Source organism: Passer montanus, unplaced genomic scaffold (genome assembly GCF_014805655.1).
Source record: "Passer montanus isolate IOZ18808 unplaced genomic scaffold, ASM1480565v1 scaffold96, whole genome shotgun sequence".
Taxonomy (NCBI): domain Eukaryota; kingdom Metazoa; phylum Chordata; class Aves; order Passeriformes; family Passeridae; genus Passer; species Passer montanus.
Window position 1 is genome coordinate 1,391,272 of NW_024375034.1, and position 18,747 is coordinate 1,410,018.

The 18,747-nt window shown below is 40.0% G+C and overlaps 1 protein-coding gene across 4 annotated transcripts in view; it reads left to right on the plus strand.

Annotated features, from left to right (window-relative positions):
- The window catches only part of CTNNA3 (catenin alpha 3), a 407,897-nt gene that overhangs the window by 6,195 nt on the left and 382,955 nt on the right, over positions 1-18,747 (plus strand). For 3 of the 4 annotated variants that reach the window (XR_005626215.1, XM_039696239.1, XM_039696238.1), the window contains exons 2-4: positions 2,495-2,601; positions 7,163-7,355; positions 14,179-14,345. Coding sequence is in view for 3 of the 4 variants with exons in the window: in XM_039696238.1 (XP_039552172.1) it covers positions 2,495-2,601; positions 7,163-7,355; positions 14,179-14,345 (467 nt within the window). In the remaining variant the exon portion in view is untranslated. Of the gene's footprint in view, positions 1-2,494; positions 2,602-7,162; positions 7,356-14,178; positions 14,346-18,747 lie in introns of those variants that run through there. The other variant, XM_039696241.1, reaches the window with a different exon arrangement.

Below are 18,747 nucleotides of genomic sequence, written 5' to 3' on the forward strand. Positions count from 1 at the left end.
GTAAAACCCACAGAACAACCCAGAATAGTCATGACACATGGATTCACATTTTTTCTGACCTGCAAAAATGGGGTTAGATTTGTAATACTTTCCAAGTATGAGAGTGCTCTGTGGTGGGATTCTGGAGCACTGTAGTCCTTTAGTAACAGGAATTGACCTTAATTACAACTACATATTTATCCGCCAAAATTTACAAAAGACCTGATGATTGCATGTAGCAGAGGAGATTGTGCTGTGAGAATGGAGAGCAAGCAGCAAAAAGGTTCCATTTCTCCATTTTGAGGAAAGCAGGTGCTGACACCCTTCTATCAAGGAGTTGAGGGGAAGCCCCTGCAAGGTTTAAAGCAGAGTGTGTCTGCAGAATAACCCGAGTCAGCTCGTGGTTTCTTTAGGGCTCAGCGGGAGCACGAGGTGCTGTCCCCATCCGGTTTACCTGTCCCCTGGAAACTGATGTACGTCTGACAGAAAAAAGTGCACAGCACAGTCCATACCATCTCTTTGCAACTGTGATGGATTTCAAGAAGTGCCCATATTTTGGGAGACTTGTGAAAATATCGAAGATAAGGGTTGGTAACCAGCACCATCATAAATATTTATTATTTTTCCTAATGAGATTATAAAGCAGATTCATTGAAATATTGGCCAAAGATTTAGAAAACCAGTGAATTATAGGTGGCAGAAAAAGACCTGTGTGTGTAATGATGTGGTTTGATGCAATCCCAGTGAAGCTGGAGGACAGTGTCTTGTTGAATTAAAAGGCTTTTTGAGTAAGGGGGGGACACAAGGAGCTCCTCTGCCGGGTGTTTTGGCCGCGGCCCCGGGCACGGCCAGGGCCGGCGCTGGGGCGGGCGGGCGCTCCAGCAGCGGCGCATTTGGGACTCGAGTGTGGAATGACAGGAGTCAGTGGCGTTCACAGCGAGTTGTTAGTGTTGGGCAGAAAGAGATCCGCTGGCAGTTCCAGTTTTGAGGCGCTCAAACTTTGTTTGCTTGGTGTTTGTTGAAAGTGTCTAAATGTTAAATGAGTAAAATATAGGCAGTTAGTTTGCTTTGACATTTCTAGAGTTCTCTTTCCATTCATATCTGTGGAAGGAAAAGTGGGTTGTTTTTTTTTTTTTTTCCCCTGGTCAGTCTAATCTCAGGTTTCTTTTTTCTTTGTCTTTTGGTTCAGAATTAAAACTGAAAAATCACTCATTCTGTATGCTATTGCCGGGCTGGATGCAGCTGAATTTGTGGGAGCTTAGCTCTGCTGCTAGTATAGTTTGTAATTAAAGAAAAACTTGGCACTTGTGTAACCTTTAATAAGAATGGCAACCCCCTAAATTGCGTTGTACTTCAGTTCTTTAATTATTGATCATATTATCTTTGCTTGTAAGTGAAATGTGGCTAACTCTCCAGATCCATTTCTACACCACGTGCTACAGGATAAATAAAACACCTACTGTGTTTTATTAAATCAGTGCTAGGTTCACTGGAAGGTGACAATATATCTCTTCAGCCTGCACAATTGCAGTACCTTATAACTTCATTATACAGCAACAGTGGTTGTAGTAAGTCTTGCTTAAAAAGGACAGATATCCATTATTTGTGTATTTGAAGTCTGTATTGGCTAAAAAGGCTTTCTTTGCCAAGCTGTGTTTTATAAGAAGTTAAGTTACTGTAAAATTTAAAGTGTCTTTTATTTTGGGACAATAATCGGTTGCAATCCAGATAAAGCAGTTATAATTCTTTGTTGACACACACACATTTCAGGCTAATGGCCTGAGCCATGGCCCAGTGAACTTGGTGAAAACTATTAATTCACATCTGTAGATTCTGCATCAAGTTCCTAATGAATGATTTATTCACTTTAAAGACCTTACTTAGCTTTACTTCCACCTTATTGACTTCAGTAATAGGCTTTCTCAACTTAATCTGTCTTGACACTTAAAAAAATATTTGTTTCTGCAGGGTATGCAATAACAAAATGTTTCGATTTTTCTGCTGTTAATTTCCAGAAATTTTAAGGAATGTTGTATATTATTTTTGTTCTTAAGGTGCTTATTATATAACCCCTGTAATTTGGCACGTGGAATAAGATACAGGTATTGTGCACATAGCATTAATGGTTTTGTTTTGTGATAAATTCAGTAATGGAATTTTATGCTTTTGCTTTAAAGATCCTTTCTGAACTAGTAGAGGACTTTTATTTAATGGTATTTTGATTCAATTATCCTTGTATTTTTTTAACACGTGATCAATGTAGAAATCTCTGAGTGAACATAAGGAGTTATATGTAATGTAAGTCTATGATTTTACAGTTTATGTAAGTATTAGTGTTTTTTTTAATGGTTTAGAAATGGGAAATTGGAGAAGTTAATTGTATTTTTTGAGATCAGACTCTGTTAGGAAACAAGTTTATACTTACATAGGCAGTCTCTGGGCTTTGACGGAAGGCAGTGAAGCTTGGAGTCATGGTTAATATTGGCTTATTGCACTTCTCTTGTTTTTTACCCAGGTGAGATGTCAACAAAAGCGCCAAACATTAAACTGAAAATTGATCCTCGGAATCTGCAGATCCAGACATTTACAGTGGAGAAATTACTGGAACCACTGATAATTCAGGTATTTTAGAGTTGCAGAAAGTAAGCTGAATAACCACAGAGGGAAGAGAATAAGGCTGAAGAACTTCTGACTAAAGACATTATTCTGAAAGTCACACCCACAGCTCTTGTGCACTTGCACTTTACTCTGGCTCAGGAGCTTTCTGGGGGTCTGCTTTCCAGGTTTGGTCATTCATTTTGTCACTTCCAACTTTGCCACCCAGTCTGTCATAGTAAATGCTGCATGTTCTAGCTGGTCTCTTGCACAGTGTTATCTAGGAGATGCTTAAATGTAGAATACCCTGCAAATGGATTTCCAATGCATGAAATAAGTAATTCTTTAAAAATAAAGCTTTATTTTCCCCATTTGAAGTTTTGCCTCTCCCAGATTTTTTTGTCTTCCCTTACTCATTTTTCCTGTCTGGAAGGTTACTTTCCTCAGAAAGTAACCTTCTCTTTTCTATTATGACTTCATTTCCAGCTACTATTAACTGAGCTGCCTTTCTCTCATTTTGTCTGCCTTTCTTTATATATTTTTGCCTGGATGTGATTGGTGGTTTAAAAACCCTCAGTTAACAGGCCAGTGGAAGTTGTCAAGGATATGTGGATGGGTTATAAAATTAGTTTCAAAGTAGTAAGAATAGATGTCTTGATAGACTGAATTAAAAATCCTCTCATAGACCGGTAGATCAGACTGTGCTGAGGCAGCTTCCAGACTCTGGGTGTTTTTAGAGGAGGTAAAGAAAAGTAAATTTTGGGTTGGGTTTTGCAGGATCAAAGAAACCTGACAAAACAAAGAAAGTGCAGTTCCAGAATAAAACAAAGAAACCATCTAAGTTTTGCATTTTTCCCCTTCTAGCTCTTCTCAACCATTGAAAAGCTTGAGGCTGTTCAAATTGGAAATGCTTTGGTTCTAAGAGAATATTTTGACTGTTTTTCCCTCTTTTAAGCTTAATGCTTTGCTTGTTTCACACCTGTGGAAGGAAAACTTCCAGCCAGTCATGCCAAGTGTTAGGGCAGTCATTTGATTAACAGCATCAATATAGATAAAAATAGAGGCAGAACCAGCCTGGGCAGTAACTAGGAAGTAGTTGTGGAAATAGCTGCAGATCACTTGCTGAGTTGACCCTCTTCCCCACAATGTGCAATTGGCAGTGGTGATGACTATGACACTCTGAAAACAGTGCAGCAGCTGTTTTGTGTAAAACCCTGTCTGAGTTGGCAATGTCTCCATCCTTGGAATAAAACACTGACCCTGAATTTCCCGGGGTGTTTCCCTCTCTCTGTGGCCTTTATTTTATTCCAGGTGTTTTGAGGATGTTAGTTGTGAAAGGAAGGCTTCTCAGTCTAGTTCTCAATCAGTGCATCTGGCACATCAAAAAAGGTAGTTGTCAAAGTTAGCATGGTCCAGCTGACACAACGTGTAGAAAAATCCCTGCATTTTGCAGTCCCTTGGATCACTGTTGAAAAATAGGCAAGTTGAAAGGCTTGTATTCCCACCTGTCATCCACACCACAGATGTTTGCTCACAGGGAAAGCACACACTATTGGTTTTAGTTCTACATGTGGTGAGTTTACCTTCTACGCACTGGGTGGGATTAGCTAGTGTTTAGTTGTATATAATGCAAATACTTTGGATTTGAAACAGTGGACAGGGGTTCTGCTGTTGTCATTAGATCAGAGTTCATGTCTTATTTTTCCTAAGTGTCTAGGGATTGACATCGAGTTACACTGAACTATACTGCTGACAAAAAATAATGTTTTATGATTGATGCTCAAAAATATTTTTAATATTAAAATAAAGGTGAACCAAATATTATGATACTCAAGGTATCAAGACATTGCTTCCTGAACTACTGTACTATTAAGAGGTTGTCTCAAAGTGCTGCCAGTAACTGAATATAGCATTGGAAGAACTGCTTGAGTTTCCTAGAAACTTAGTATTTGGCATAACCATGACCCCACAAGAAGCCCCATCCCTTAAGCCTAATAACTAATGGCAATAACAGGCAACAATGGCATGATTCAGCTTTGTAAACGTGGTGGCCGTGGCCTGAAATGGCTTAGAAACTCCCTGTGCTGTTAGCATAACTGTGTTGCTCCTCCCAGAGCTAGGCTGGGGATCTGCTGTGCAGGGTAACAATGGCACACTGTATTAGTCTGTGGTTTAGTTCTTTCTGGGTAGGATTGTATAAAGTTTTTACATTCCTCATTGGGGTTCTGTGTTAGAGAATTCAGAGTAGTTTTTCTGTTTTCCATAATCTCTATGAGTAAAGAGCTATCTTAACAAATTTTGACTTGTATTTGAGATCAGCTGCCACCTCAGATATTTCCTGAGAGTGATGCTGAAGATGCAGGGTCCTACACTCAAGAGTTTTCACCTGCCAGAATCATAATTTTTTTTCATTTGTTTTATTTCCTTTCCTCCTCGACATATCAATGAACAGTATGAATGGTATTTTACATTAAAAAATGCAGTAAAAATCTGCAAAGTAAGTATAACATATTATTTTCTAGTGAAATAGTGATTAAATACTTAAAATTTAAAAAACCCCTTCTATTTGATAGATTATTTTGGACCGCTTCTAATTTTTGATGGTGTTCTATTGTGTCTTTCTTATTGGAAGTATTAGCTTGTAATCTCTAACTCACTCTTAAAAATATGGACATTGAAATGGTCTTAAGTGTTCTAAAACCGACATTGGAGGGTTTTTAGAAACAAAAGATGAAGATTTTTATTCCCAGTGCATTCTCTACCAGCTGGCTGATTTATGTGCAATAAATAATTCCATTTTCTTACTTTGAGCCACAGTCAGAAAAATACCCAAGCCTTCTTTAACAATCTGAGCCAGAGTTATTTATGTTGCTCTCTCCCTTGTGACATGCCAAAGCAGTTGATGTCAAGTGGATGGTCCTTTTCCCCCCCTAAATTGCGTGAATGGTACAGGGGTCAGGGCTTTTATGTTTGTAGATGTGTTTATAGAAATGTTACCCGCAGGATATTTGTCAGTTACGTTTAGAAATAATGATTCATGGAAAGCACTCATGTGCATGAACTCATGGATGAGATCTCAAGGTGAGCTAAGGCACATGTAGCACTCTGCTACCCATGTTCTGGCAGAGGGAACAGGAGGATTAAAAAGGATCAGTGAACTTCATGAAAATAAGGTATGCTTTAAAATATCTGTACAACACTTGAAAAAAAGTTTTTGGAGTCTTTCCTTAGTGTTGCAGCTCAAGCAATGCCTTAGAGAATAGTCTTTCAGAAACATTCTGTTGGAGTGTGGAGGCTGTATTCAGATGATGAGGAATGTGGAGTGGGATGGTCTATAAAAACAAGTTCTTTATGGGTGTTGAACTGCATTGGTAAAAATAAAATTCGGTCTAAGCTGCAGTAAATCTAAATTCTGGGCAAATTGATGTACAGTTTTAATGCTGAGAGAACCCTAAAGAATTTGGAGGTGTTGAGCTCTGGCCACGGGGATACCCCTTTGGTAAGAAGAGAAGGCATTCTGAAAGGTGTCTGTACTCATCTGGGATACCTTGCAAGTCTTATGCTGGAAGTGTGGGAAGACCCAGCACTTGTGGGGAGAGAGAGCCTGTGGGTGCTGGCTGACAGCAGCCGAGCACGAGGCAGGTGTGCCCAGCTGGCCAAGAGGCCAGTGGGAGCTGGCTTGTGTCAGAAATGGCATGGCCAGCAGGGCCAGGGCAGTGATCGTGCAGTGGTGAGGCCACACCTTGAGCCCTGTGCTCAGTTTTGGGCCCTTCCTGACGAGAAGGACATCGAGGTGCTGGAGCCTGTCCAGGGCAGGGCAGAGGAGCTGGGAAAGCGCTGGAGCACAGGTCTTAGGAGGAGCAGCTGAGGGGGCTCAGTCTGGAGAAGAGGAGGCTCAGGGGTCCCTTCTGGCTCCCCACAACTCCCAGACAGGAGGCTGTGGCCGGATGGGGTTGATCTCTTCTCCCAGGTAATGAGTGCTGGGAGAAGAGGAAATGGCCACAAGCTGCACCAAGGAAAGTTTAGATTGGATGTTGAGAAACATTCTTTCCCTGAAAGGAGAGTCCAGCATTGGAGCAGGCCGAGGGACATGGTGGAGTCACCCTCCCTGGAAGTATTCAGAAAGCATGAGGATGTGGTGTTTTTTGGGACATGGTTTAGTGGTTAGTGTGACAGCTGGACTCGATGCTTTTGGAGGTCTTTTCCTACCATAATGGTTCCATGATTCCTGCCTTGCTGAAGCCTCCTCGGATAGCACTGGTATTTTTTTATTTTATTATGAGCAGGTTTTAAAACAAGCAGTGGCAGGAGTTGGCATCAGGGTTGATAGAACAGTGGCATTTCAGTTAACTTTGCTTTGATCCTGCAGAAGGAGGAACACAAAGATGAGGCGTATTGAGTAAAATTGCATTAGATTGAATTCAGTACTTTTGCCCGTTCTTGATATTTATGCTGAGCTTGCCTGTCTCTAAAGTAGAGGGAATCTCTTTGCTTATTCATAATTATATATTTTTTTATTTTAATAACAGTATAAATTCACTTGTAGAACTTAAACCATTTTTGTCTCTTTTGTTTCTTTTAAATGTAGGTTACAACATTAGTGAACTGTCCACAGAATCCTTCTAGTAAGAAAAAGGGCCGTTCCAAAAGAGCTCGTGTCTTGCTTGCTTCTGTGGAAGAAGCCACTTGGAATCTGCTGGACAAGGGAGAAAAAATTGCCAAGGAAGCAGTTGTGTTCAAAGAGGAACTTCATGCAGCGCTCGCTGATGTGCGGAAAGAGAGTAAGTACATGGCAAGCAATTCAGGCACCATGAGGAGCTGGTTTAACCATGCCTGGTGTCAAAGTGAAGCGAGGATATCTGTGGGAAATGTGTTGTGATATGCAAATGTCTGAACTTGAAGTTGTCTAATTATATATTCTATTATATATTCTGCAATACCACCTATAAGGAGGTAAAGTGTGCAAGCTAGGCCCCATTAGGAAAAAATACATATATCAGTGGAAGTTTTGTTGTTTGGATTTTTTTTTTTTCATGAGGACAGGATGCCTCTTGATCATTTCAGTGGCTGTAAAGCATGACTAAAAGTTAATGTATATTTTAACTTCTTGAAAAGAATTGTTTACCTGAATCTCAGATTAAGGCCTCTTAAATCTTCCCTCTTTGTGCATTAGTAAGGATTTCATTACAATAGTCCAGTGAGGAGGTATGTTTTAAGAGTAGGAGGAAGATGGATCCTTTAACCTACCATAAGTCATCCCCTCCTGACAGAGCAGCTCCTCTCAGGTGAGTTGTATCATATTCTGTGTCCTCCTGACTTAATCTCTCAATTTTGAACCTGATTCCCAGGACTAGGCTAGTTTTTGTGATCTGCAGAGAATGTTGTAGCCATTTTCTTGCAGGCTCTTTGTTGTTTTCTTGAGTTTTACTTTCCCTCATGGAAACTGGGAATATTTGGGTGAGAACAAAGGCCCTGAGTCACATGACCAACATCCTAAATGTGTTCCTGTAGAAATCCAAAGTTAAAGTTAGTTTATGTTTTAATTATATCATCCTCCCCTTAGTAAAGATGGAGCTTAATCAGGTTTTTCTTTAAATTGACTTTATTTGTTCATCTTGCACATGCAGCTGGGGTGGTTTCTGAATCTCTGCTGCTGTTCAGGGCAGTGATTACTTGCTTTTGGTTTCCTCTGAATCTAGAGATAGCTGTGGTTTAGAGTTTGATCTATGCATATGGTGTCTGAGATACCTTAAGGTCCTTTGTGATTAAAAGCGTTATGACCACAAGTATCACTGTTATTTGTCACACTGAGCAGCTGAGGCTCTTGCAAAATCATTCATTTTGGAGTACTCTTAAAATGTTAGCCCATCCATTACAGGCTGATAACACAAGGTAAGAATAAAATACATAGTTTTATATTGATTTTTATACATAGAGAAATTGAAAATGTGAAATATTTTTTTATTACTTATTGATTCTCAGCCGAGACCAGAGGTAACTACAAAAATAAATAATACATAAAAGTAGATTATGTATACCTCGTACATTTTAAGAGAAAGTTAAGTCCAATTTATCACCTATCATTATGCAATGATGAAGTGAGTGCTTGCAGCTGATCTCCCTTCAAGGATTTGCCAAACTGCACAGGTTAGTTTTAAGAAATTGTTGAAACAATTGTAAAAAAGGTAGAAGTTTCTTAATTTTGAGATTTTTTTAACCTTTGAAGCTGTGTGCTATTTTTAATTTGTGGTATGTCACATCATATGTAACTTAACTGTTACTCATGCCACATTCTGCTGCTGTTAAATGTCTCCTGTTATTTAGTTCAAGCTCTTTGAAGGGATGGGGGTCATCAGCCATGGTTGCATGTGGTCACCTGCCATGCCTGTCACAGTATACAGTGTTTAATTTTTTGTGGTGACTGGCAGGGATTTTTATCAATGCAATCTTAAATGAATTAGGAAATTTTGCACATGGCTACAGCTTGTATTTCCTGGATAGTGGCATTTTGAAGAAATGCTTTAGATAATTTCACTCACATCAGCCAAACTCAGATTTGCACATTGAGATCTGGAAAAATAAATTCTGTCTCACCTCTTGTTGCATTTTACCTTGTGTCACGTACTGAACTTATTCAGTTGGGGATGGATCATAAGCATTAAACACTTAATCCTTTTGAATGTCAATTGCCAGTGTGAAAACTCCTTTGTTACTTTTGTAGCTCATTAATTTGGGGCTCCTTTTAAAGGAGTGATTTAATTTTTTCAATCTGCTTCTGATAATCTTATTCACAATAATGCTTTGGAGAATAAAGGAGCAAATGAATGGGATAAAAATGAAGAGTGGGGGTAATGTTTGGTGTATCTAATTCATCTGTGTGTAATTCACAACCTTCAGAAATCGTGATAACATGGATATGGCTTCACTGACTACAGCTTGCTCTTGGCACTGTCAGTAAATGAGATTTTTGAGTCTCAAATTCAGTTGAATTCTGTTAGTGAAAGAAGGTGTTACTATAATGGATGACAGACATGTTACCTGCATAAATAGTGTCTGCTTCCTTTGACATCTGCAAAGTTTTGTCAAAGATTTATAGGCTTGGAGACAATAATTTAAATAGAGGTTCTCTGCATTTTTCTTTGTTTCCTCTCAAGAAAGTACTTTTTAAGACCTACCCACATCTTGATATCTTCTTCTGGAACTCTGCTAAATGGATCAGCAGGAAGTTTTGTGGGTGGGGGACTGTATACATCATCCAGAAATCCACTAGCATAATAACTGAAGAACTGCCATCATTTCCTATTGATCTGATTTGGTGAAGCTTTGTTAGAGGCTACTTATGTCCACAGTTTTATTCTAAAATGGTGTAATAAACCCCAAAGTAAGTGTGTTGAAAAACCCTCACTAAGATTTCATGTGCATGCAGCATTTCAAAAGATTGTCTTCTAATTCAATGTTCTGTGGAATACCTGAGCCCTATGCAAAGAGTGTAAGGAGCATTGTTCAACCCTGAATGCTTCTGACACTAAATATCAGTCTCGAATTCATGCTCTGAGATTTAATCAGTTTTAAGGCAAAACAGCAATGCTGTTCATGTGGTGAAATGTTGCTGTAGAAGTCTGAATTGAAGTCTAGCGTTATCCTTGGGATGATGAGTTTTTGCATTTATGTGAAAGTGTGATGCCTTGCAGTTCTCAAACAGTTGCATGGGCATAACTGAAATGTTTGGTATTTACTGCCATTGCTGACTGACTATATATAGTCAGAAACATAACAGTTGTTGTCTGCCTTGTTTCTATCTATTGCAGTGTCAGTGTTTCTTGTGTTTAGCTGTTATCATGCTCAAGTGTGTTCCCAGATAAACCTGTCATCACACAGAACAGTGAATTGAAGCAAGTTACTTGCTGGAGTTACATTTTGAGCCTTAAGTTACTCTTTAAAAGAAAATTCTAACAAATACATTGATGTTTTTGAGTGGCCATATTTAATGTCTTTTGATATTAAACAGGGGAGGCAGGAGTTTGATGGCATGGAAAACACTACCATTCACTGGCAAGAAATGGGAGCTTAAAGAGGGCATTTACTAAAGGAAGGGTATAGGGATCTTTTATATTATACTATGTTCTTGTTTGTCCCTTCTTTCATCTTAAAAGTAAACTGAACTTTCTCATTCTACATGAAGGAGGTACGTGTGTGTATTCTACATCTAAGGGACTTCTGTTCTGGGAGGCAGAACTTAACTGGCTTAAATTATCTGTGCTGTACACTCCTTTCATCAAACCAAGAACAGATCCCCTGCAGAATAGCTTTTGACATCAGCATCACTGGATCAGGTGCCCCTGAGTGGGAAAGGGAGAATGAAGAGGTGGGTGTGAGGAATGATGGGGATGTGCCATGGCTCTGATTGATTACATGTTAGGAAGAGCTGGATGAGATGTGGAAGTGGAACTTCCTGATATGCAGGGGTGAAATAGTTGCTATGCAACAGAATCCAGTGGTATCTGAGTGGGATAAGAGCCTGTGTGGCGGGAGAGAAATGTCCTGTAACAGCTCCAGAAAGCTATTGTGAGAATCTGAGTTATCACAGTGTTGAATATTAGGAACATGCAGGAGGTATCGAGCTGCTGTGCCCTGACACTGATAGTGTCACTTCAGCTGGCTGACTGCAGCAGAATGCTTTTATTTGCTCTAGCAGATGGAGATGGTATTGGTAGAAACAGAACAGGTGATTTTACTGGTGACTTGTATTGTTTAATCTTGTGTTTTTAGAAAGGGTAGGTTGTTCTGTGCTGTGATGTGACCTTGACTCCCAAGCTTCTCAGGCACTTATTCCACTTAATGTGTTAGTTCATGCCTGCAGAATTTGAGTCTGCTCGCACTAGTGTCAGTAAGAACTACCAAGTGTTCTGTTACTGGTGAGACCCCATGTGGAATCCTGTATTCAGCTCTGGGGCTCTCAGCATAAGAAGGACATGGACCTGTTGGAGCCAGTCCAGAGGAGGCTGCGAAGATGCTCAGCAGAACTGAGCACCTCTCCTGTTAAGGCAGGCTGAGAGAGCTGGCCTTGTTCAGGCTGAGGAGAAGGCTCTGGGGAGACATTACTGGAGCCTCTCAGAATGCAAGGGGGACCTGCAAGAGGTCTGGAGAGGGACTTTCTACAAGTGGGAAAGGCTTTAAACTGACAAGGGGCTGTTTTAGATTAGATACTAGGAAGAAACTTTTCACCATGAAAAATGCTGGCGCTATGAGGCACTGGCACAGGGTGCCCAGAGGAGCTGTGGCTGCCCCATCCCTGGAAGTGTCCAAGGCCAGGCTGGATGGGGCTTACAGCAACCTGGGCTAATGGAAAGTGTCCCTGCCCATGGCAGGGGAATTGGAATTAGATAATCTTTTAGGTCCCTTCCAACCCAAAGCATTCTAGGATTCTGTATGATAAACTATTGTGTGTTTTTTCTTGCTTGTTTGTATTTCTGTTCTCTCAAGTTTGAGACTGAAATGTTGGAAATTCTTTCTACTAACTTTGGTATGTCTGTTCCCCCCTTAGTAAATGAGTTCCTATTGTCAACTGTGTTTCTCTGGAACTGTAAAGCCATCAGCCTCTAACAGTGCAGTTCAGGAGTGGGTGACAGGACTTAGTTGGCAACAGTACCTCCTTGTGGGAGGACACAAGAATGGCATAAAATTCACTGCATTCCGTGTGCATTTCACACTACTGCAGTTTAAAAAATGAGATCAGAATGCCAGTTGTAAACACAAATAGAAGAGAGGAAAATGTGATACTTGGATGGGATTTCAAAAGCAGAAAGAAAATCTAATCAGATAAATAGAAGAAGAAAGCATAATTTTGTTGGTCTTTCCTAAGCCAGTGAAGAGCACTTGGCTGTTGTCAGTGTGATGCTGAGCACTGTCTCTGAAGATGCTCACTGCCTGCAGTTGGTGGCGTTGTTGCAGTGTCTGCACAGACATGAGCTGTCAGCTAATTGCCAACAGGCTCATAGTTCACTTGTTTTTACGGGAATTTTCATGGAAGTTTTTGGATATTTTTGGTGCTGGATGAAGTGTGTGAATCCTCTAACTATTTAAAAAATCACCTGTGGCTGAACAGTGTTTTTTACATTTCCCTGTGCCTGAGCAGATTTTTGTAGGCACGTGTAAGTAGCAGTCATTTGACACAGCAGTAGCTGTCAGTAGCTGATCAGCTGATGGTAGAGCAGCATTTACTTTGGGAGTCATCTTATCTGGGTGTGTTGAACAGAGTCTTGAAAATATCTGCCTGACAGTAATTGTGGAGTTATGATATATCCTGGCTTCGGTTCTTTAAATTGCTTTTTGTTTGGTTGTCTAAAAGAATTGAAATACTTTGAATGCTGCTGTCTGTCTGAATTCCTATTTGTGCCACTAAAAGGACATTTTTTGCGTTTCATTGTTTGTGACAAATGTAATTATGGAAGAATATCCAGTTGATGGGAATTAAAATAAAAATATATTGAATTGCATCAGATTGTCATGCTGTCTACTGCAATTTAAGGAAGTTTCAGCATCGTGTTGTTGTTGGAGCTGTCATTTTCTGCTGTTTGTACTTGTAGCTCCTATCTGTCTAGCCTGCATCTCATGGCTCTAATTTAGGGTTATGATTTTATGTGTTCATCTGGCTATCCCAGCTTATGTCGCTCTCATTTCTAAGGGCTTGGTCGTATTCAGACCCTTCTAACTTGTGTTTGCTCACAGAACTGCAGAATGTTGAGGGGTGGAAGGGACCTCTGAGGGTAGTCTGGTCCAATGCCCAGGTCAGGCAGGGCCAGCAGTCTGCCCAGCACCATGTCCAGTCAGGTTTTTAACATCTCCCACGAAGGAGACTCCACAGCCTTCCTGCCTGGCCTGTGCTGCTGCTGAGTCACTCTCGCAGTGAAAAAATATTTTCTGATGCTTCCATGGAATCTCCTATGTGTCAGTTTGTGCCCATTGCTTCTCCCCCTGTTGCTGGGCACCACTGAGAGCAGTCTGGCTCCATGTCCTTTTCACCTTCCTTCAGGAATTCATGGTGTTTGTCACTGTTGTCCGCATTGTTGAATTTCATTTACCAAACTTCACATTGGAGAGCAGTATATTGCTGTCTACTGGCAGTCACTAGCTCCATGGCACAAATTTCACTTTATGTCAGTCAGATGTTTGAGTGTATGAGGTTTTCATTCCACTAATTTATATTTGTAATGAGAAGAGCAATATTTGATTTCCTTCTGTGACCAGGAATTATTTAATCACAAGGACACTAAAGTACACAGTAATATAACAAGTAGTGACTAGAAAAGTTTAACAAAGCTGCTGGCTTTGTTGTGCACAGTTAAGAGTAATAGTATGAAGGCCAAGGGAATTATTTCAGAATTAAATGATGCTGTAGAAGAGAAAGGCAAAGAGAATGGAAGATGTGCAGCATTAACCTGCATGATCTGTAATCACTGACCTTCATTTCAAGGCATTAGGGCAAGAAAGAGATACCAAATTTACTGGCAGCACTTGTGACTTGCCAAGTAACTGACGGAACTTGAGTGGCTTGCTTTCCTCTGGGTGTCGTGGTGCAGCCTAAGGCAGTGTGTCCTTTTGCAGGTGGGGCCCTGCAGGTGTCAGCAGAGGCGTTCACCAGCGATCCCTGCTCGCTGCCCCGGAGGCAGGCTGTCGTGCCAGCCGCTCGCTCCCTGCTGGCCGCCGTCACCAGGCTCCTCGTTCTGGCCGACATGGTGGACGTGGCCTATCTGCTGCAGCACCTGACTGTGGTGAGTGATGCTCTGCTCTCCTCAGGCTCCTGTCAGCCACAGCTGGGTCTGCTCAGGGCTCTCGGGGCGTGAAAACTCTTTCTGTGCTTGAGCCTCGTAGGTCTCCTGCACGTAACACCTGGGCAGCTGTAGATTCTAGATGAGATTTGTAAATGGACCAAAAAAACTCATCTACTTGCAGCTCAGCATATTTGATCTACTTTTGGTTCCTTTTTCCCCACTAATACTTTCAGTAATTTATAAGAGACTGATAAAATCACAAATTTCTGTTGATTTCTTAATACTTCAGGGCAGAGGTGAATAATCAGTGCCACCTCTCATAATGCCTCATGCCACGAGAGAACACACTGACTTAGAGGAACATGTTGAGGCAAGTTCAGTTTGGTGAGGGTAAGAGAATGAAAATGTGGCTCCAAATCAGACTAGAAAAAGTATTTAATAATAAAACAATGTTGTGTGGGTTTCAGTACTGGGCTTGAAAAATCTGCCACTGACAACTGCTGGAGATGCACCACAGGCTAAATTAACACTGTCTTGCAGAAGCTTCTGTGTTGTTCTGTATGTTTAAATTTGTCAGCTGTAATAGGAATGGCCTATGTCTCTTGTACTGTTCATGGAAAATGTTCTTAAATTATGATATTTTTCATGGTAATCTATTACATTTTTAGGGTTTATTTTCATAATCCTAGATGCTCTCTTCTGAGATATATTTGAGTATGTTTTACATGACAGAGCTAAAATTAGATGGTTTTCCTTACTAGAGTTTCAGTATTTCCAAATGGCTGTCTAATTAACTTCATGTTTTCCATCTGAAAAAGAAAACAAAAAATAACTGAAAATGGTGAAAGAATACAGAGTATCATTCAGGAACAACTCCAGCACTGCAGAGTGCCATTAAATTGTCATCTTCTTCCATATTTCGTTTTAATAGGAGGGAGAACTGAATTTGTAAATAAACCCTTAGAATAAATTAGTGTGGTCAAACACTCTCAGTAAAGCCTGTGCAAAAAGACTCACCCTAGTTGTTAGTGTGTTACATTTTGCATATTTATTTAGTCTCTGCTCTGGCTGTTGAACTTGCCAACAGTGGTATTAGCTGTAATGGTGTCTTTTATGTTGACATCTAATTAGGAAATTGACTTAATGTAATTTCAACATATGCTATTGAACATCCCTCAGTATCTACCAACTTTTGGTCACAGCTAACTGAGCCAGATTTAAAGGCAATTAAATATTTTAATGAATTTCATCATGACTCTATTCTGAGTGTTTAACTGTAATCATTATACTTTAAAACTCCCTTAGGAATTCAATTTTCCTTCAACGTGGACTTGCTCCCACAAAAAGATGTTGTATTCACACAGTGTCAAAGTAGACCTTGTCTTTGCTGTGTCAGCTGTAATATTCTTGGGTTTTTCAAGTTAATGTGCCTTGAAAATCAGCTCCTTAAAAGTCTTTAGCTGTTTTTCTTTGCACTTGTTCTAAAACCTTAATACTTCTGCCATATTACCCTGTTCTTCAGACGTGGGTGTTACAGCTGTTATCATTTAAGAGATGGGAAATTTCATTGCTCTTTATTTCCATGTCTCTGAGCACTGTAATGTTTATGGGGTAGACAACATTGCTTTGAAAAATTAAAAAAAAGTAATAGTAGAATAAAAGACATAAAAATTCTAATCAAGGACCTTTTCGTTATTTGTATATAAAAATGAAAGAAGTTGGTTCACCATCACTCTGTACTGCATTAGTGAGATCTTGCTCAATATGAAAGTATTTAATGGGGAATTACCTATTTAAGTATCTAATATTTTTCAAATCCATTTATCAAAGAGTGCTGAAAGTTTTAGTCTTGGTCACTCACCTAAATTAGTTAATTCCAACACTGTTGTTTAAAACTATACTTTTTTCTACTGACAGAATACACTCTGGATCATTAAACTTTAGTTTCCTCAGTAACCTGGGAATAAAAATAGAAAGAAAACAAAGACAATGTGACTGGCTGTCATAGAAAGCCTCATCTACTGTTACCTGTCACATCTGCCTGTTGATGTTTATCTAGAAAAAAAAAATGAACCTCAGCTGTCTCCTTCCAGTTTATGTATTCTCTAACAATATTGTGTTCTGTACATTTTGCTTGGACTTAGGACTGTTTTTGAATTCTGTGTAATAAAGTCTTCATATTAAACAGTGTGTAATTTTGAAAATACTGAATATTTTTCATCGCAAAAACACTGAAATGTGACTCTTCAAGACTAGAAATAACAGGTAAGTGAGTTTGAAAGGATTTGGTAATCCTGGGAGGAATTTCAAACTGAATGTTCAAAAACACAGCTCTGTGAACAGGAAATTAGCTTTTTTAGAAGTTTTGCTAATAAAGCGGGGAGAATTTTGGCTGTTTAATGAATTCTATGAGATTGTCACCAAGCAAAAAGTGAATAAATGTGTGTGTAAATAATGCTTATTAGGTGCCAGTACAAACCCTCAGTGACTGGTCACATTCCAGCACAGAACACTTCTGGCCACTTGTGGAATTCACAATCCTATAAGACTCTGAGGGTGCAGTGCAAACAGGAAGATCCTTGTAGAGTTCACTGAAAAAATAAAGTACATCACACCAAAAAGAAAGGTTTTTTTTCTTTAAATACTTTTTTTTAAACAGAGATCAGTTTAAATAAATACCTATCTCTGTCTGAGTTTCCATGCTCTAAAGAAGCAACTGAGTTCTGGAAAATTTGTTCACACAAAGGGCTGTCTTCTGTATTGCACTCTGTGATTCAGAGCTGTGTTAGGAGCTCATCCATTATGGTTAGTAATGCTCAATATTATTTAATTAAGTGAATTAACAGATAATGGTATTGCTTAAATTTATTGATTAGAAGAGAACAGCAGGAAAGTAACAAGTTTGGAGAATTTCAGTCAAAGAGCATTGGCAGTCTGTCTTTCTCTAATCAGTTTCAGATCATGCTGAGCCAACATGTTTTATCTGCCTTTTTCCTCTTCATGTCATGCTTGTAGATTTACTGTGCAAGTCTTCATATTTTTCATGAATGCCTCAGACAGCATGATCTTTACAAAATGCTTGCCTACAGTTATTTAAAACTCCTGTCAGAGAAAAAAAAAGAGAATGGCTACAGATAAGAAGTAACTTGTGAAGTTGGACCCTGTGAGTGTAGTACTTTCTGTTCCTCCCTTTCCTGCACAGTATTCAGCAGCATTAAAAGTGTTCTGAGTGAGAACTTGGTAGGGTTATATGGAATGAAAGAGGAAAGTCATCTTGGGCTGCCCTGTGCTTCAGATGCAGGGGCTGGTTCAGCTCCCAGAACTGTGCTTAATTGATCCAGATCCGTGTGTGGAGCCTTCCTACCCTCCAGCAGATCACTTTGGACTTGTGTGAGTCTTAGATGGTGTATCTGGTCACTAAACATTTCATTTTGGACTGGGGGGTATTCGTTCTGCTCCCCATCCATGTGCTCAGCTTCAGGGGCTTGGGTACCTGGAAAACAACTGGTCCTGCTGCTGAAGACTGAGACAGAGAAGTACCTCAGACTTTTCCTCTCTGTCTGTCACGGTTTCTCCCTGCATCCAGTGAAGGATGGCAATTGTCCTTATCCCTCCATTTGTTCCTGATGTGTTCATAGAAACCTTGTTTTTTACAGCAGTAGCCAGATTAAATTCTAACTTCTTGCTACCTTCCTTTGTGGGGCGTGGGTCACTCCGATGGCAGAGGAACTTCTGGGGCATAAGGAGTATTGAGAATGTGACAGGAGTCTTTGAAAGAATATTTGGCTTCTCCTTTGATTCACACTCCTATTTATTTTCTCATCAAACAGAGATTCCTGCTACCAATCAGGCTTGTCTGTGGTACATGGGATGCAGTTGTTTGGAATCAGGGCTACAGTGCTAATCATTACACTCTGCAAATTCCGTGGCACTCTGTGATGTGCAGTAATTAATAGAGGAAAAGCTTCCAAAGAACTGCTTTTAGGAGCTGGCTTTTTCAAAGTGAGCCTTCTTTTGAGTGCAGTAGGAATCTGGATCCACTTCTGTGCTTGGTATAGGAGCCTCTTGATTGCTTCTTTGTAACTTGTAAAAATAAATCATTGTCAAGCCCTGGGATGATAAGTTCTGACTGGAATGTTAAATTGTAAACATAAAACTTGGGGAGATCTGTAACATAAAGGTGGTTTGTAGCAGAGGTTAATACAATGCTTGAAGTCGTCAGAAGTACAGGTGTGTGTGAGAAGTTCATGTTGTGTTGGAAGGTGGCATATTAGGAAAGCAGAGGCCTGTTTGAAAGAATTGTTTGGACTGTGCAGATGCCTGCATGCTGCAGTCAGTGACCAGCACTCCATTGCAGTTGACTCTGTTTGGACCTGTCAGGGGAAGAACATGGCTGGGGGCT